We start from the raw sequence: 17,794 nt of genomic DNA on the forward strand, positions 1-17,794 counted from the left end.
TTTCCATTAATATATTGAATTTCTGTCTGCATCAAATGAATTGGTGGTATCTTTAAATAATATATATAGAGTTTGTGATAATTTGGCTCTCCGTTAACATTTGCATAAAGAGGTCATTGACGTTGGAGGAGGACCATGATTCTTTGCTTTGTTGACGTCATATTTTACAGAAAAGACACAAATCTGTAAAACTATTTTTATTGCTTAAAATTCCCTCCTAATTAAATGTTAGTTAAATTCATTTGTGTTCATTCATCCATTAAAATATTTTGAAAACTGGAGAAAAAATGTAAATATCCAATTACCATTTGTTGTATGTAAGCGATAACATAATACCAAGATCTGTATGTTATAATCAACTACTGTAAACAAATTGACTGTTGTTAGAGAAAATAAAACGTTTTGAAAAACCTACGCTGCAAACTTAAATGATTAAAATACACAGTTTCTTATAGTATGCACACTAGCTATACATGTAAATAATGGGTATAATTGCAATTATTATTACAAAAGAGAAAATAAAGGAATTCTAATGGGATATAACAAAGCAAGATAATGAATAAGAATGTTCACTCCTACTACGGTAATCAATCGCAACTTCTCGGACTTTCCCGCTTGTTGGTAAAGCCCGAAAACGCGCGATTGGCCTACTAACGTGTTCGGATCGTATTCTTTAACGGTTTTACTACAAAATCAGAGGTTTCCGAATGACATCGATCGTATCACGTTGTCCCGATATTTAACGCGGCTTCTTTAGACCTGGTGAAAATTACATCGGAAAATGGAAATGAAGGTGCATGGAGAAATGAATCTCTCTAAAATTAAAGATCCGAATGACGATTTTTGTTTAGTGTGTTTTAAAGCTGTTTTATGTTGCCTGTAAGGCTTAGTTATGAGTACCATTCTGTCACATTCGGCAACACCATGCACGCTAGGAGGCGTATGCTTCTTGGAAAGTTTTTTATTTGAAAGACTTGCTGAGCGTCATGGATTCTTTGGGCAGTGTTTCGTTGTCAGTGGTGACCTGTTATCTCTCTATAGTATTCGCTGTCCTCCGTTTGGGTAGAAATCTCGTGAGTCACGAGATCTATAGATGGCGTAAGTGTTGGGATGTATCGCGTTTCTGTCACTGTGTACACCACACCCTCCTTAAATGTCTTTAGAATGTACAACAGACCACACATTATTAGAAGAAAACCTACAAGAAATATTGTAAAAAGGTTCACAGATTATCAAAAGAAAACCTATAAGTCAAATTTTAAATCCTAGTGACAGAGTCCGATTTTCCAAAATGATTTATTGATCAACTTCTAGAGGAATTAGGGAAGGAAAAAAGGGGGAGGGGTAGGTATGGGGACACACACAGATACACCTGTTAAACAGGTCACTTAGTTTACCATTCAGAACTAGAATTACACTGTACTGTTGATAAGCTTATATACCGGTACGTGCGATATATTGAAAATGAACGAATCTGGGATATAATTAAGATTGGATATAACCTAGCAAGACTTACCACTGATAATTCCTAGTACTATTCGCATCCCCTCCAGACTTACCACTGATAATTCCTAGTATTATTCGCATCCCCTCCAGACTTACCACTGATAATTCTTAGTATTATTCGCATCCCCTCCAGACTTACCACTAATGATTCCTAGTCTTATTCGCACCCCCTCCAGACTTACCACTAATGATTCCTAGTATTATTCGCATCTCCTCCAGACTTACCACTAATAATTCCTAGTCTTATTCGCACCCCCTCCAGACTTACCACTAATGATTCCTAGTATTATTCGCATCCCCTCCAGACTTACCACTAATGATTCCTAGTATCATCCGCATTCCCTCTAGACTTACCACTAATGATTCCTAGTATTATTCGCATCCCCTCCAGAAAGACGGGGATGGAAATGAGTAGATAGACCACTCCCTTCTTCCAATTGTCCACCCACATCAACAACTGCCAACACGCACAACAACAGCCTTCCTTTCTGCAACTCAGAATTCAGTAATCATAACAATTGTTATCATTGGCCGAGACACGGTATAGACAGATGGACTGTGGTGATAGAAGGTGATTATTATCATTGGCTGAGACACGGTATATAGACAGATGGACTGTGATGATAGAAGGTTATTTATCATAGGCTGAGACACGGTATATAGACAGATGGACTGTGATGATAGAAGGTGATTTATTATTGGCTGAGACACGGTATAGGCAGATGGACTGTGATGATAGAAGGTGGTTTATTATTGGCTGAGACACGGTATGGACAGATGGACTGTGGTGATAGAAGGTGATTTATTATTGGCTGAGACACGGTATAGGCAGATGGACTGTGGTGATAGAAGGTGATTTATCATTGGCTGAGACACGGTATATAGACAGATGGACTGTGATGATAGAAGGTGATTTATCATTGGCTGAGACACGGTATAGACCGATGGACTGTGGTGATAGAGGGTGATTTATCATTGGCTGAGACACGGTATAGACCGATGGACTGTGGTGATAGAAGGTGATTTATCATTGGCTGAGACACGGTATAGACAGATGGACTGTGGTGATAGAAGGTGATTTATCATTGGCTGAGACACGGTATATAGACAGATGGACTGTGGTGATAGAAGATGAGGAGAGATGTCAGAGATCTATAGAGGAGGTGTACATATTTATCCTATGCCTCACCAAAATGAAGTCGCGGAAGTATACAGTAAATAGTTATTTACCTGCAACAAGCCGATTTATTGATTATCCACGTCATTTCCAAAAATGTGACAAGTACAGACGCCCCTCTACAAATAGAGTGAATATATAGATAATTATAGACATAATCATTGATATACAGTCACATGCATCATATCATTAGATACAAATGAACTATTTAATTACAAGTATAATTAATTAGAGACACAGTCCTTTGATATTATCTAACTATTTACAGGTATAGTTAATCAAAAAGATAATTATCATATGCAATTTAGCTATTTATATGTATATCTTATTGTAGACATAAGCATTGATATAGAATTTAACTATTTATGTTATTTTATTTAAGGTATACTGAACAGAAAACGTAATCATTATTTGACTACCGGTACTTACAGATATTGTAATTTTAAACATAATCATTGAGATACAAATTAATTATTTATATGTATAGTTAATTAAACACATAACCATTAGATACAATTAACTATTCACATGTATAGTTACTGTATGAGTACTTATATTTTAGTGAGATTCAGATTTTAGCGGCTTTGGCAGTGAAGCAATTTAAGAGCGCCAATATATTGTTGCGCTAAAATAGGAAATTCTCCATTTATCCATTCTCGTATATAGATGAAGCGCTGAATTATGATTACGCTAAATTGTACATCAGCTGCCACAGCGCCAAATTTCAAATACGCTAAAATAAGTACTAAATACCGACTGCGCCAAACAAATTTCAAATACGCTATAATAAGTACAGTAATATATATATATATATATATATAAGTATCGAATACAGGGTTGTTGGGTTTTTTGTTTTGGGGTACTAATATGGCCTGCTGTAACATCGACGTACAATCCTAGAGAAGAATAACAAGTACTTACATAAGATAAAATCCAACATATTGTGTGTTTTTGTCTTTGTCCTGTACAACATACACGGCTGCTGCCCACATAACTGGGATTATAATAAATTACATGTATAAATATCATACATACTGAAATCTCGCGTGATTTCTCAGAGAGCGCACTTTGGAAAATTGTAAATACGGGGAAATTGTAACATTTAAGAGGAGAGAGAGAGAGAGAGAGCAAAATAAGAAGGTTAAGATAGGAAGGGTTTAAAAGGGGGTTTGCTACACCAGAGAAAATTTATATGGATGAAAAGTGGAAGATATGTGCAACAATATTTTGAAAATGAAATTTTTTGATTTTATTTAGTCAAAAAATGCAGTTTTAGTGGAAAGCAATTTGAAAAAAATTTAAAACCACTGCTGGACTCGAATGCGCGATCTACAGTTCAGGCAGTCGACGTGCTAACCTACTGAACTACTCAGCTAGGCGGTGACTTTTTAAATGAATAGACAAATATTGCTAATATTCATATTTTCATCAATGTTTTAATAGGAAGTCAGCCATTATGACGATGTAGAGGACTTCCTTAAAAAGTTGCTCCCGACGAATTTTACATACTTTGTGAAATCCGCGCCCGTGTTTACCTGTCAATGTTGCCAGCGTTGTCAGCCTTGCTATTGCAGTGATGTGGCGAAGAAAGGGCGGGGTTTTAGCGGGTGATGTGGTCAAAATGCGGTCTTTCTCTCCCGCATTCATCGACATTTTTCATACCATGCTCTTGTATAACATTGTTATGATGAAGTCATGCCCTAAAACGATTCATAATTGGTGTTCACTCAGTATCTATTAAATAAATAGAACGTGGCTTACCCTGTTCATGGAAGACGTAGCATGCAATACGCACATCTCATTTTCTTGTCCTTAGTTTTGTCAGTTTTCAAATGCATAGGTTAATTATACATACTAAATATAACTATGAAAGTCCGATATGTTTGCTTACCTTAAATGACGGTCAAAGCTTTTAAAGCAATTTTGAACGGAGTAAGCGAACACTTTCTAAATTTAAATGTCTGTTACAATGTTTTTTTTATATTTGTAAAAAGTGGTTTAGAAATGCCCGGAATTCGTTAAATGCTTACACTTTGTCGTGGAAAAATACATATGTGTGTGAACATTTAAACTCACCCAGAGTAGTTGCAACTGAAATTACTTACCTTTTCGAATCCTTTTCTCTAATACACGAGATATCTTTCAACACATTTAGATAATTATGCATCCAAAAAAGGATCAATATTTTTATTTTGTCAACTTTTGTTCACGCAAAGCACGTTACTAGCGAAGAATGGGACACTTTTATGTAAACCAGATGTTACACCACTCGATCTATAATGTAAATTGTGTTTAGAATGGATGTGTCGCATTGGCGGATCTATAAACTGTACTTAAGGTGCAACCACCGCTCTCGTTCTCTCTCTCTCTCTCTCTCTCTCTCTCTCTCTCTCTCTCTCTCTCTCACCTACCAAGTGAGGACGTCCTCACAATGTGTAGACGAGAATACACACATATATATATTATTCTAAAGGCAAAAATGTACTATGTTAGGTATATCGCTATAGGGATATCTATAAAAGTTTATCTAATTCTCTCTTTCGAATTATGAAAAGAAGGTTTTTGAGAGAGAATATTAGTAAGGACATATCCTCACACCACTTGTCCTCACTAAGCTAATATTTTGTATCTACATCTTTCACATGCTGTCATAGGCGTAGCTTGGGTTCGAATATTACCGAGGCAGGGGGTCTGGGGGCGAAGCCCCCCCCCCCCCCCCCCCCCGAAGTCATCGACATTTTAACAACGTAAAAGGTGGGGGTTTTTTTTACCGAGGCAGCTGCCTCGGTTGCCTCAATGGAAGCTACGCCACTGGCTGTAGGTCACATTTATAGGACGTAATTTTGAGGATTTTTTGTTGTCCTCACTGTGCAATTCTGTCCTCAAAACTTCTACCCATTGGTTGAAATCTCTCTCTCTCTCTCTCTCTCTCTCTCTCTCTCTCTCTCTCTCTCGGTGGGTGTGTGTGGGGGTGGGGGGGGTGTGACCTACATTTTCTGAATATAAAATCTGTATGTAAATGAAGATGGGCATACAGTGGTGGGCCAACTGCTCCATTAAATATATCGGTGTGCAGGGGCCTGAGGTATAGGAGTATATTATCTGACAGTGGTGGAACTATAGTAAGGGTTCGGGAATTACAACCGCCACCCCTTCATTTGGTTGAATATTTTTAAAAAACGGTCAATTTTATTGTCATTTTGAAGCTCTCGACCCTCACCCTCACCCACCCCCTTTTCATAGGCGGAAAAGGTACAAACTTGGCAAAGGCCCATTGAACATCATTACATAATGTTTACATAATTTTTATGTAGTCGAAAGTAATTGACTTCTGTATTCAAAACAGTCTCTAATAAATTTCACAGCAATTTTTCTAAGGTAAGTGCTTCTTAGCTTAGAATAAGATTTATATTGAAAAAGAAAATGAATCTCATCCTCGGTCACACCAGTATTGCAAGCATTACAACATATTTCATTCATTGATGTGGAATTATATCTACCACTTTCTATTGGAAGTTTATGTGCACTTAATCTAATTCTACGAAGAGAGGATCTCTCAGATCTTTTTCAGAGTAAGTCAACATATAGATATATATTGATTATTGTTAGAATACCTGAATAATTAGATACTTTACCAGTATATATATATAGATATATATTGATTATTGTTAGAATACCTGAATAATTAGATACTTTACCAGTATATCTAGACTCGCATGTTTTCTGCTGATGATTTAGTTTTGATTTCTAAATCTTCTTCTGGACCCGAGCATTGTCTGGACGCTTTAGAAAAAGATTGTGCAGATCAGAAGTTAGTTCTAAGTGAATATAGAGAAATAGTGTACAGATTAGAAGTTACAAGTGAATACAGAGAAACATTGTACAGATTAGAAGTTACAAGTGAATATAGAGAAATATTGTACAGGTTAAGCGTTACAAGTCAATATAGAGAAATATTGTACAGGTTAAGTGTTACAAGTCAATATAGAGATATATTGTACAGGTTAAACGTTACAAGTCAATATAGAGAAATATTGTACAGGTTAAGCGTTACAAGTCAATATAGAGAAATATTGTACAGATAAGAAGTTACAAGTAAATACATGTATAGAGAAATATTGTACAGGTTAAGCGTTACAAGTCAATATAGAGAAATATTGTACAGGTTAAGCGTTACAAGTCAATATAGAGAAATATTGTACAGATTAGAAGTTACAAGTGAATATAGAGAGATGTTGTACAGGTTAGAAGTTACAAGTGAATAATTATGAGAAATATTGTACAGATTAAGCGTTACAAGTGAATATAGAGAAATAGTGTACAGATTAGAAATTACAAGTGAATATAGAGAAATATTGTACAGATTAGAAATTACAAGTGAATATATAGAAAAATGGTGTACAGATTAAAAATTACATGTGAATATAGAGAAATGTTGTACAGATTAGAAGTTACATGTGAATATAGAGAAATAGTGCACAGATTAGAAAAATACTGTACAGATTGGGGGTTACAAGACTTATAGAGAAATATCATAGAGGTTAGAAAAATATTATACAAATTAGAAAAATATTGTACAGATTAGGAGTTACGAGTGAATGTGGAAAAATCTAATGTGTGATTTTTTCAAGAAAAACAACAATGAAGAACATGTGTGGGGTTTTTTTTATGATAAGCACAGTATTGTATCTATAACAGATTAATATAAATGTTAAGAGCTTGTGTTTACATAGAATGGAAAACTGAAGTCTGCTTCAGAACAACTTTCTGAACGTGCTAGAAAAGCATATTACGCAATCAAATCAAGAATTGCTGGGTTTAATATACACCAATCAAGAATTGCTGGGTTTAATATACACCAATCACCAATCAAGTATTGTTGGTTTAATAATCTTTCAGTCCATTTTTTCTTAAATTACACCAACCAAGAATTGTTCCATTTATTACAAATGTGGATCTGGAATCTTTATAATCAGTCATTAAATCCTCAGATTGTTTTCCATTCGAAAAAAAAAATTCACAAAGATATTCCAGATAGGAGTGCATAAAAAGCGACAAATTTAGCAGGTTGGGTCCTACTCACTGTACTATATGTTATGATTTTTTTTTTCAATTGCTATGCTAGATTAAGAGATTTGGAATCATGTACCGTACAACAATTAATGTAGTTTTGTTTTCAGCTTTCAAAGAGGACAAGGCGTAGTCCTATACTTCATGGCAATTGTAAGCTTTTCAGTATTCAACTAAAAGTGAACTTGACTTATTTGAATATTTTTCATCAGGAGTTCAAAGGCTTAAACTGAGTTTTTAAAAAATGCTGATACAATTCATTCCGACATTCCACGACAAAACTGATTCAATAGACCACTTTATATGCATCAAAAAGGCGTGACATAAATATCTCATTATCTAACTTGGAAAATTGGGAAAAACTCTGTTTCTATAGCAGAAATTTACACTACGATGAATATAAACTACAAGATTAAAGGTTCACAACTAACAAAATTAAGCGCACGTGCATTCAAATGATTATTGAAACGAATATATGCCATACTTGTAATTAAATTATTTGTTGAAAATGAAAATCATTTTTGTACTTTCCTTTCCTGTTTGTGATAAACTTTGATTTGAATATCATGATAATTTTAACGAAACATTATACTGTGGTACTGATCCCATGAAAGAAATTGTCATTCCATTTCCAAATCGTAAACGTTTGTCTATTTAAAAAATGTTTTATGCACAAAAAAGAAACTCTTGGATTTAGAATCTGTGTTACTAAGTCTTTGTATTATTACTGGTCTTTGTTGGGTTTTTTTTTTAAATTTAACACGATTTTGACTGTATGCCAATTTGGTAATGTCAATCACAGGCAATCACATCGCTTGGAAACGAATTTACTATTGAATAACATCGGGTTCGAAATATGGCTACTTTTGTTTTGCAGTAATTAGACTGAGCCGATGCATTCGAATTTGCACTGTCACTAGACACTCACTGACCCACTGACCACTGACTCAGTGGTAAACATCGAAGAGAAAGTGTCCCGGAAACAAAGATACTTTGCCAACTTCTCCAAAAATGTCGACAGATGTACAAACATTGATGGAAATGGGGTTTTCTAAAGACAGAGCGTGAGTTATTCGTGTTGAAAAATCGGGTTTCTTGTTTGAATGCTGAATTCTTGTTGTAATTTCGAATTCTTTGTAGAGTAGTTACTTGGATTTGCTCTTTATATTTCCAGTGAGAAGGCCTTAGCAAAGAGTGGTTACAAAGGTGTCCAGATAGCGATGGACTGGTAAGTTGTTCCCTGCTGTAGAGCTATAATCACGGTACTGTGATTAATTAAAGTCAACAGGGAAGAATAGTTAGAATGATCTAACTGTGTCTCAGGACAGGGCTGAGCCCTCACCACAGTTAGAATGCCTCCCATATATACTCGTAATGTAGCAGAAAATTAAACCGGGTCCGTAGGACATTATCATTGTAACAATAGAGTGTTCTATCTAAGGGAAAAAGTAACAGGAACTTGTGCATAAATGGGAAATGCTATGAATAGAGCCCAGTTGTGAAAAGGCTTGACGTCTTATGTTCCTGTTGTCAGGGGATAATAACTATGATGATTGATAGAAAATGTTTTATTCTAATTTAGATCTCTATAAGAACAATGAAGGACAAATTATAAACATTTTCCGAGAAAGAAATGTCAAAGGATAGATCTGTACTGTTCATTCATATTGTAGAGAGGGACCCCCATCTAGCTTATTGAAGAATGGGGCCATAAACATATCTACAATGAACATCACATTGTTGTAATGCAGTAAACTGTAACATTTCTCGATAACTTCGGGGTCCCCAACTTCCTGAAACTGAGCATACGGACCCTCCCCCACCCCTGAACTTGGACAATATTGAAGTTCCAGCAAGAGTCTTATGTATATCCTTAAAAAGAACATCTCATAATACAACCGGACATCAAGCATATTTTTATATACTCTTATATAAGGAGATTTTTTTATACTTCCTCAAAATCAGCTTTAAATGATCTGGAAAAGAAGCCAATCATTTGAGTCACTATGGCCGTAGGTGTTAATTACTGACCAGGGTTCAAATTAATGAACTTTTTCAAGAACTAATTCATATTGACTAGTGACTATTAATGTTCACTATTCCGCAAAGCGTTTTTCACCAGTCTGTCCACTAGGGCTGTGACAGTTCCAAAAAAATTTCAAGTCGGGTCCGTTCAGGATTTTTAATGCAGGTTTGGGTATTTCGGTTTGGGTCTATATAGCCATGATAAAATCAAAAAACCTTTATTTGTCTTTTGTTACAATAATTACTCACTGACATGGACTCGGGTTTAGACTTGATATCCATACTAGAAACAGTATTGTCACTTCTACTGGTTTGCATTCCAGGCTTTCAATATAAATGACGATATTGATCCTGTGGCGTATTTTAAATGTACCAGACATATCTTACATACTGTCATTGTTTTGTCCACGTTACCATCATTTAACAATAATTCAAGCCACATTTTAAATTTTGAGGCCAAGTTGTTTAAACGGATTCCTAATAATTATTATTAGTCCCCTCCTGGCACTCTGTCTGTCCTTCCATCTGTCAGTCTGTCACAACTTAGTTTTCTAGACTTTTTTTAAAAATTAGATCATGCTTTGATTTAGGAAACTGAAATTTTATATATGATGTACAGAGAGTGTGTGTATAGTGAGAGTGATGTAGGGTGATGGTGTGTTTACAGACAAAGTTTAGTTTCATCCTAGGGGAGTGATTTTTACAAGATTTATGGGCCTTTGTGCTAAATTTGGTTTCTGGATTCGTGCTTTGATTTTAGGAAGTTGAAATTTGGTTTGTGGTTAACTGCCATTTGTTTACAGATCTGGCAGGTCTAAGTAGTCGAGTTATTTTTGTAAGATTTATGAGACTTTGTATCTGATTTTTCCATACAATATATTATTCGCATTATAAACTGCTAAGTGGTTATGAAATAGCATAAACTATTACTTTCATTTCTTATAATTTAATTTAGTAAACTTTTTTTGATATTATTTGATGAATAGTTCTAAAGAAAATATGAAATTTATATGATGCAGACCAATATTGCCATGGCAACCAAATGGAAACTGAACAGTCAAATGTATTGTGACGTCATTCCTAGGAAATCATATAGTACTGTGAATCGTAACTTTGTACGATATATTGGTATTTGTGAATGAACCAATCAAATTGCTTGTTACAAGTGAAATTGAATTATCATGTTTTAACTTAGGAATCTGAAATTTGGTATTACCTAATGAGTAGATACAGATCAATTAGTTCCACTTTTGTTATAGTTAACACATTCTGAAGAAAATTGTTAGAGTTGATTTTGTATTCAATGAATATATTCAATTTTTGTTTTCTGGACGTGTTTTTACAATGTTTTGATTTAGGAAGCTGAATTTGTATCATGTTTATTACTATGTGTTTACAGATCAAGTTTAAGTTTCTTCACAGTCGAGGTCGGATTTAGTTTTCTACATTGTCTTAACTTAGGAACCTGAAATTTGATGTGTGGTTATTGAAGATGAAGATACACATAAGATTTCATTTTTGTTACAGTCGAATCATTCTAACAAAGATTTCTTAAACATCATTGAATTAATTTTTGTACTCTGCCATAGTTCACCATACTTTTTTATTGTATGGTAATCTAAGGCATACCAATTTATAATCTAATTTGTCTAATTCACCACATATTTTATTAGAGATTGAATTCATAATGTTTTCTTGTATCAAAAAATGATATCCACCCGATCATTCAAAAATATCCGATAAAAGATTTTTGAATTTTTTAATCAAATACGTGAGAGAACTAGACATCATGTGCCAACAGAAATGCAGGTAGAAAGTTGCGAATGTTGAAGGTGTTAGGTAGAAGTGAAAATGCCGATCTTTATATGCTTCATTGTTCAGAATCCTGGAGGATGACTCAGCAGCGAGGTTGTTCCTAACACAGCAATAGAACTCAAGGCTGAGGATATTAATAAAGAGTTGTTCGATTCGACAATAGAGACATTTTTGTTTGCAAATATCCTTGACATGATTTGAATATAAAAATTAAAGTCAAAGTAAAAAGTGATAAAATTGAAATATTAAGGGGACTGCATGCAGAATATTACGTAAACAACTTGGGACTGGTTGGGGCATGTTTTGCTATGCGATACTGACAGAATGCTTGTTTTTCTTGGCAGGCTGTTTGCACATGAAGATGATGCTGATATTGATGATCCATTTGAAACCCCTCAAGGAAATTTGTTAGGAAAACCAGGTAAAAGGGGTAATGGATCTCGGGTGTATCGAGGTTTAACATTTCTAGTAATGACTGTTAAAAAAGAAAAATTATAATTTGCTTTAAAATATACAATAATTGCATAAAGTTTCTGAAACATTTCATGGAAAAGTTGAATATCAACATCATTCCGATGATTCATTGTGATTATTGTCACCTGTTCCAGGTTAATTGTTTCAAACAAACACAACAAAAATCATCTTAGAAAAAAAATCATGGGTTGAGAAGTACTAACATGTACAAGAGTTTTTGATATCTGCCTGATGTTTACTTCCTTTGCTCAGGGACGTTTGGATTTATGCGATACCGTATAACCAGAATTTTTAGTGAGGATTTAAGTTTGGCATTATTAGTGAGAGTGATGAGTTCGCTAAAATTGAATATCGCTAACAATTTGTGTCGTAGGTAATAGTTATCTTTCTTGGAATTATCAAGTCCCATTTTTATGGGTAAATCGCTGACTTTGTATGTTGCTAAAAATTCCACTTATACGGTATGCCCATACCATGAAAACAATGTGATCCCCCCCCCCCCCCCCCTACACATACATGTACATACACACTCACACAATGTTGTGTACTAACAACACGATTGTGAGAGCAGACGAACATTATAAGGCTTTATTTACATATACCTCAGGGGCTTGCTCCTATTATGAAATAATGTAAACAGAATATAGTATTCTCTACAATTCGTGTTTAACAGGAGCAAGCTCCTGTGCATATGCAGAGGGATTAGGTTGTATACTTTTAAAAGTAACTTTTCTCGATTATTAATTTGAGCTTATTTTGTTTATTTTTAATCATTGGGTATATATATGTCTGTTTCTGTACAATATTAATATTCGTAAAAATAGTTTAGGCTCACAGGTGTAGAATTTTCTGTGTTGATGATAGATGATGAATTCTCTTCTAACATGATAGATGTAGAATTCTCCGTGTTGATGATGGATGATGAAATCTCTTTTTACATTATAGATGATGAGATCTCTGTGTTGATGATAGATGATGAATTCTCTTTTTTCATGATAGATGATGGCTCTGGAAACTCGAAGTCTGAATCAAACGAAGACGGAGCTAACACAGGGGAGGAATTGGAGCAGGCCAGGTCCATCAAATGTGATGTGTATGTAGGTTTTTTAAAATTTCTCTAACGTTGTTTTGTTATGTTATCATAGCCATGACAGAATTATCGGATAAATGTGCTGTAAGGGTACTTTTTACTTCTGATCTCTGAAACTGCAGCTGTGGAAAACTTCTGAAAAATGAAATGGATGCTCAGGCCCATGCAGCTCGAACTCAGCATGACAGTTTCTCAGAATGTACAGAAGAAATCAAACCTCTAACTGATGAGGAGAAAAAAGCACAAATGGAAAAGTGAGTTGTTTTTTCACCAAAAATTTGTTGCCAGGTGACATACACCTAATTCTGACTTGACATTTTTATAGCTAAAGTGTAAATGTAAGGTAGACATAGATTGTCTGGTACATGCATATTGTGAAAATAGTGAAAACAAGGAATACGATATGAAATAATTCACTACACAATGTTTGGAGACTGCGGGAAATTTTACAGAAGAGCTACTAGAGAGAACTGTGGAAAATGTGATATTTAAAAGAGAAAATTCCACATTCCGTCCTTGAATATGGAATCTATTGTGAGAAAACAAATTCCATATCCCACAACAGAATGTTAATATTCTCTATATACATATTAGGGAGAAGGCTGAAATAGACTGTGTCTGCTGCCCAATCCCATTCACTTATTTGTGAATAAAATATTGTTTAAATTAATATTCATTTTAATACTCTCAATACACATATTCATGTTAATATACTCTATTTACATATTCATGTTACATGTGATATACTACATATATATGTTCATGTTAATACCTTCAATATAAAGTGAGAAAGTTTCCCAGTTTAATTTCGGAAGGTCGGTGGTCTCTTCCCAGGTGCATTGTATCTGGGTTCTCTCTTCCACCAACAAAAACTGGGCGCCACCATATAACTGAAAAATTGTTGAGTGTGGCGGAAAACATCAAAAATCAAAATAAAAAATCAATATACATATTCATGTTAATATCCTCAATATACATATTCATGTTAATTTACTCTATTTTCATATTCATGTTAATATCCTCAATATACATATTCATGTTAATATACTCTATCTACATATTCATGTTAATGTCCTCTTCATACATATTCATGTTAATATCCTCAATATACATATTCATGTTGATTTACTCTATATACAATATTCATGGAGGCTAATTGACTTTGTCTTTCTCCATTTTTGGAGACTCACAGGATGAGAGTTTGTGGATTGATGTTATCAATCGAAAGAATTTAATACATGCTTAACTAGTGCTATTGTGGATTCATTAGATAGGGGGGCTCAATTTTTGTGGATTTTGTGAGTACCCTGACCCCACGAATTTCAAACCACAAAGAAATACACAACGTATACAATTTTTCAATCTACAGAAACCATATCATGAAATTACATCCCAACGAAACTGTAAAATCTTCACAATCCAGTGAAAAACTTAAAATCTTCACAATCCAGTGAAATTACATCCCAACAAAACTGTAAAATCTTCCCAATCCACGAAATTACATCCCAACAAAGCTGTCAAATTTCCACAATCCACGAAATTACATCCCAATGAAACTGTAAAATCTCCACAATCCACAAAAATTGGCCTACGAATTTAGAGATTCCATAATACCTAACAGTGTGTCATGTTTATCAGTTTGTCAGAATGGTGTGTTTAAATTTTTTTTAAAAAAATCTGAGATGCCTTGAAAAATAGGAATATCATGTTAGTGAGTACAATTAATTGTTTTTATAGGTTACAGGAAAGAATGAAACAGAAAAGACTAGAGCGGGAGGAACAGGAGAAAAAGGATCAATTAGAACGAGAAAAGTCGAGAAGAAAGACTGGAAAAGAACTCATAGATATCAAACAAAGGTGAGTCATTTAATGTCACACATTAGAACGAGAAAAGTCGAGGAGAAAGACCGGAAAAGAACTCGTAGATATCAAACAAAAGTGAGTCATTTAATGTCACACATACAGTAAGGTGAGTTATTTAATGTTGCATGTAGAACAAGGTGAGTTATTTAATGTTACACATAGACCAAGATGAGTTATTTGCCCACATTCTAAAGTGAGTTTCCCTTGGGGATTCGGGTTAGAATTGGTCCACTGTACCCCTTGCTTGTCGTAAGAGGCGACTAAATAGGGTGGTCATTTGGATGAGACCACAACAGGTAAGGAATGATAAAGATCCCTCTCTGCTTAATGGCCGTAAGCACTGAGCATAGGCCTAGATTTTGCAGCCCTTCACTAGCAATGCTGACATCTTCGTATGAGTGAAAAATTCATGAGTGGGATGTTCAACAATATGTACAAACAACCAATCCATCCAAGGTGATTTATTTCACTTCAGAAAATCTTCCACCACATCAATGTGACATCACAAAGCCATCAGAATTCAAAGCTAACCAATTACAATCATGTTTGTTAAAAAAAAAATAGCCTTATATGTGTCTTGTTGACTCACAAGCTCAAAAAGTTCATAGAAAGTTGTAGGAAATGTAAATCTACAGGGATTCTTTTAAAAAATCACTTGTAAATATTATGTAAATAGAAACATGGAGTTATTATATTCTATTTTTTCAATCTGTTGTGCTGTAGCACAAATATAATGTTTTATGGATATAAACCCCAGACTCAGTTTTAGTTGTGCAAGAATATTTCAGTTGTTATAAAAATGAAACTTCTTTAGGTATGCAAGTTTTAAGCTCTTCATTGGCAGAGAGACACTTGGTGCTCTTTGAGTGCTTGAATGTGACGGATGATGAAAAATAAGAAAAATGGTTCCCTGTTAAAAATATAACACTAGGAATTATGAAAATGGCCAAATCACATGCCTGATATTTTTTTTGGTATGATCTATGATGTTACATTATGGTGTGTAAGTGTGATATGATAAAGATAAATGTGAATTATGTGTATATTTCTGAACGTTGATTACCATAGTCGGCTTCTGTTTCAGTCAAATTCAGGTGATTTCTGTGCCATGCTAATCAGTGTGAGAGGTATCTAAAGGGAATTAACTCTGTCACATCTCATTCAGCAGGGAGAGAGATCTAATATCAACCTTCTGAATAATACAGTCAATTTCATTGGTCGAGGACTGACCACGTGAAGGGAGAATTCGTAATGTCTCCCTCACATGCAGGGTGACGACTGTGTTGTCTCCCTTTAGATGATATATCTTAATGGCGCTAGCAAGATAACTCTAATAAGAGTGAACTAAAAATATGCGGGATTGTTGATTAAGAAATTCTAATAGTAACATCAGTATAATCATTCAATTGTAACTACTTGGCTATTCCCATAACCGCAAATGAACCTTGTATGTGGATCAACACCATCAAAATATGCTGCCATGTGTACACAAATGTAACTATGACATCACAGTCGTACATTACAATATGAAACGCGAGCTTTCAATTGCATCTAAGATATCATACATATTTAAGGTATTCTACTACTATCAATTTCCACTTATATGTTTATGTATTATTATGGATTGTGTCAACATTAACAGTCACAAATAACAATTGAGAAGATAGATATTCCCAATCTAATGCATTTTTGCATTTCGCTTGATGGTTACATTTTTAGGTCACCTGAGTAAACTCAGGTGACCTATTGCAATTGGTTGTCCGTCGTGCGTTAACAATTGAACAATTTTAACGTCTTCTTGATAACTGTTATTCCAATTCTTTTCAAATTTGGTATGAAGCATCATTGGGACAAGGGGGACATAAATTGTAAATTTCAGGACTCCAGCACCCCTAGGGGTGGGGCCAAAACTGACCAATTTTCAAGAATCTTCTTCTCAAGAACCACACACGTCAAAGAAAAACTAAATGCATAGTGATGTAGAGCAGGAAGGCCTCTACCAAAATTGTAAATTTCATGATCCCCAGGGTAGGGGTTCTGACCCCAGGGCAGGGCCAAACTTGTTATATAGTGTTTATGTTTAAGACACTTAAATAACATCTTCTTTAGTGCTATTGATACTAAATTGGAAGTAAAAATAGATGTTTAGAAAGAACAGATAGTCCTTTACCAAAATTGTAAATTTGATGATCCGAGGGGTAGGGGTTTTGGTATCAGGGTGGGGCCAAAATGGTCAGTTATCAAATGTGTGAACAATATACATTTTTAACTTCTTCTTGATAACTATCATTCCAATTCTTTTCAAATTTGGTATGAAACATATTTGGAATAAGGGGAACATAAATTACAAATTTCAGGACTCCTGCACCCCTGTAGCCTTAGGGGCAGGGCAAAAACTTCCCAAAATTGACCAATTTAAAAAAATCTTCTTCTCAAGAACCGCACACATGTAAGAAAAACTAAATGCATAGTGATGTAGAGCAGGAAAGCCTCTACCAAAATTGTGAATTTCATGATCCCCGGGGTAGGGGTTCTGACCCCAGGATGGGGCCAAACTTGTTATATAGTGTTTATGTGTAAAACACTTGAATAATATCTTTAGTGCTGTTTACACTAAATTGAAACTAAATGGATAGAGCATGTAGTCTTTTACCAATATTTTAAATTTGATGATCCCCCAGAGTAAGGGTTCTGACCCCAGGGTAGGGCCAAACTTAGTATATAGTATTTATGTTTAAGTTTGCTGATACTGTATGAAATCTAAATGCTTACTT

General features: G+C 34.7%; 2 protein-coding genes across 6 annotated transcripts in view; one reads left to right on the forward strand and one right to left on the reverse strand.

Moving 5' to 3' along the window:
• Window positions 1-182: 182 nt before the first annotated feature.
• Window positions 183-6,405, reverse strand: LOC125652533 (uncharacterized). 5 transcript variants are annotated; one of them, XM_048881833.2, is made up of 6 exons: window positions 6,382-6,405; window positions 4,219-4,383; window positions 3,605-3,677; window positions 2,737-2,802; window positions 1,861-2,000; window positions 183-1,198 (listed from the first exon to the last, which is right to left on the reverse strand). In XM_048881833.2, the coding sequence occupies exons 2-6, from the start codon at window positions 4,334-4,336 to the stop codon at window positions 1,014-1,016; spliced, it is 582 nt and encodes a 193-aa protein (XP_048737790.1). In that variant the 5' UTR covers window positions 4,337-4,383; window positions 6,382-6,405; the 3' UTR covers window positions 183-1,013. The 5 variants fall into 5 exon arrangements, with proteins under 5 accessions (XP_048737790.1, XP_048737787.1, XP_048737791.1 ...); XM_048881830.2 differs by lacking the exon at window positions 6,382-6,405 and adding an exon at window positions 4,789-4,991; XM_048881834.2 differs by lacking the exon at window positions 6,382-6,405 and adding an exon at window positions 4,789-4,962 and having other exon boundaries at window positions 1,861-1,994.
• The window catches only part of LOC125649288 (UBX domain-containing protein 1-like), a 16,300-nt gene continuing 4,837 nt past the window's right edge, over window positions 6,332-17,794 (forward strand). Inside the window, exons 1-6 of the mRNA XM_048876726.2 lie at window positions 6,332-8,817; window positions 8,928-8,981; window positions 11,938-12,014; window positions 13,067-13,160; window positions 13,280-13,411; window positions 14,895-15,014. Coding sequence (XP_048732683.1) covers window positions 8,765-8,817; window positions 8,928-8,981; window positions 11,938-12,014; window positions 13,067-13,160; window positions 13,280-13,411; window positions 14,895-15,014 — 530 coding nt within the window. The 5' untranslated portion in view covers window positions 6,332-8,764. The remainder of the gene's footprint in view (window positions 8,818-8,927; window positions 8,982-11,937; window positions 12,015-13,066; window positions 13,161-13,279; window positions 13,412-14,894; window positions 15,015-17,794) is intronic.

Source organism: Ostrea edulis, chromosome 5 (assembly GCF_947568905.1).
Source record: "Ostrea edulis chromosome 5, xbOstEdul1.1, whole genome shotgun sequence".
NCBI classification, from domain to species: domain Eukaryota; kingdom Metazoa; phylum Mollusca; class Bivalvia; order Ostreida; family Ostreidae; genus Ostrea; species Ostrea edulis.

What these genes read in the sequence shown, in the direction of transcription:
- LOC125652533 (XM_048881833.2), bottom strand. Translation starts at nt 4,336, where the DNA reads ATGTCGATGAATGCGGGAGAGAAAGACCGCATTTTGACCACATCACCC. An exon ending in AACGCTGGCAACATTGACAG is followed by an intron (nt 3,678 to 4,218) that starts GTAAACACGGGC and finishes TTATAATCCCAG; the next exon opens with TTATGTGGGCAGCAGCCGTG. An exon ending in AATACTAGGAATCATTAGTG is followed by an intron (nt 1,199 to 1,860) that starts GTAAGTCTAGAG and finishes TATTTCTTGTAG; the next exon opens with GTTTTCTTCTAATAATGTGT.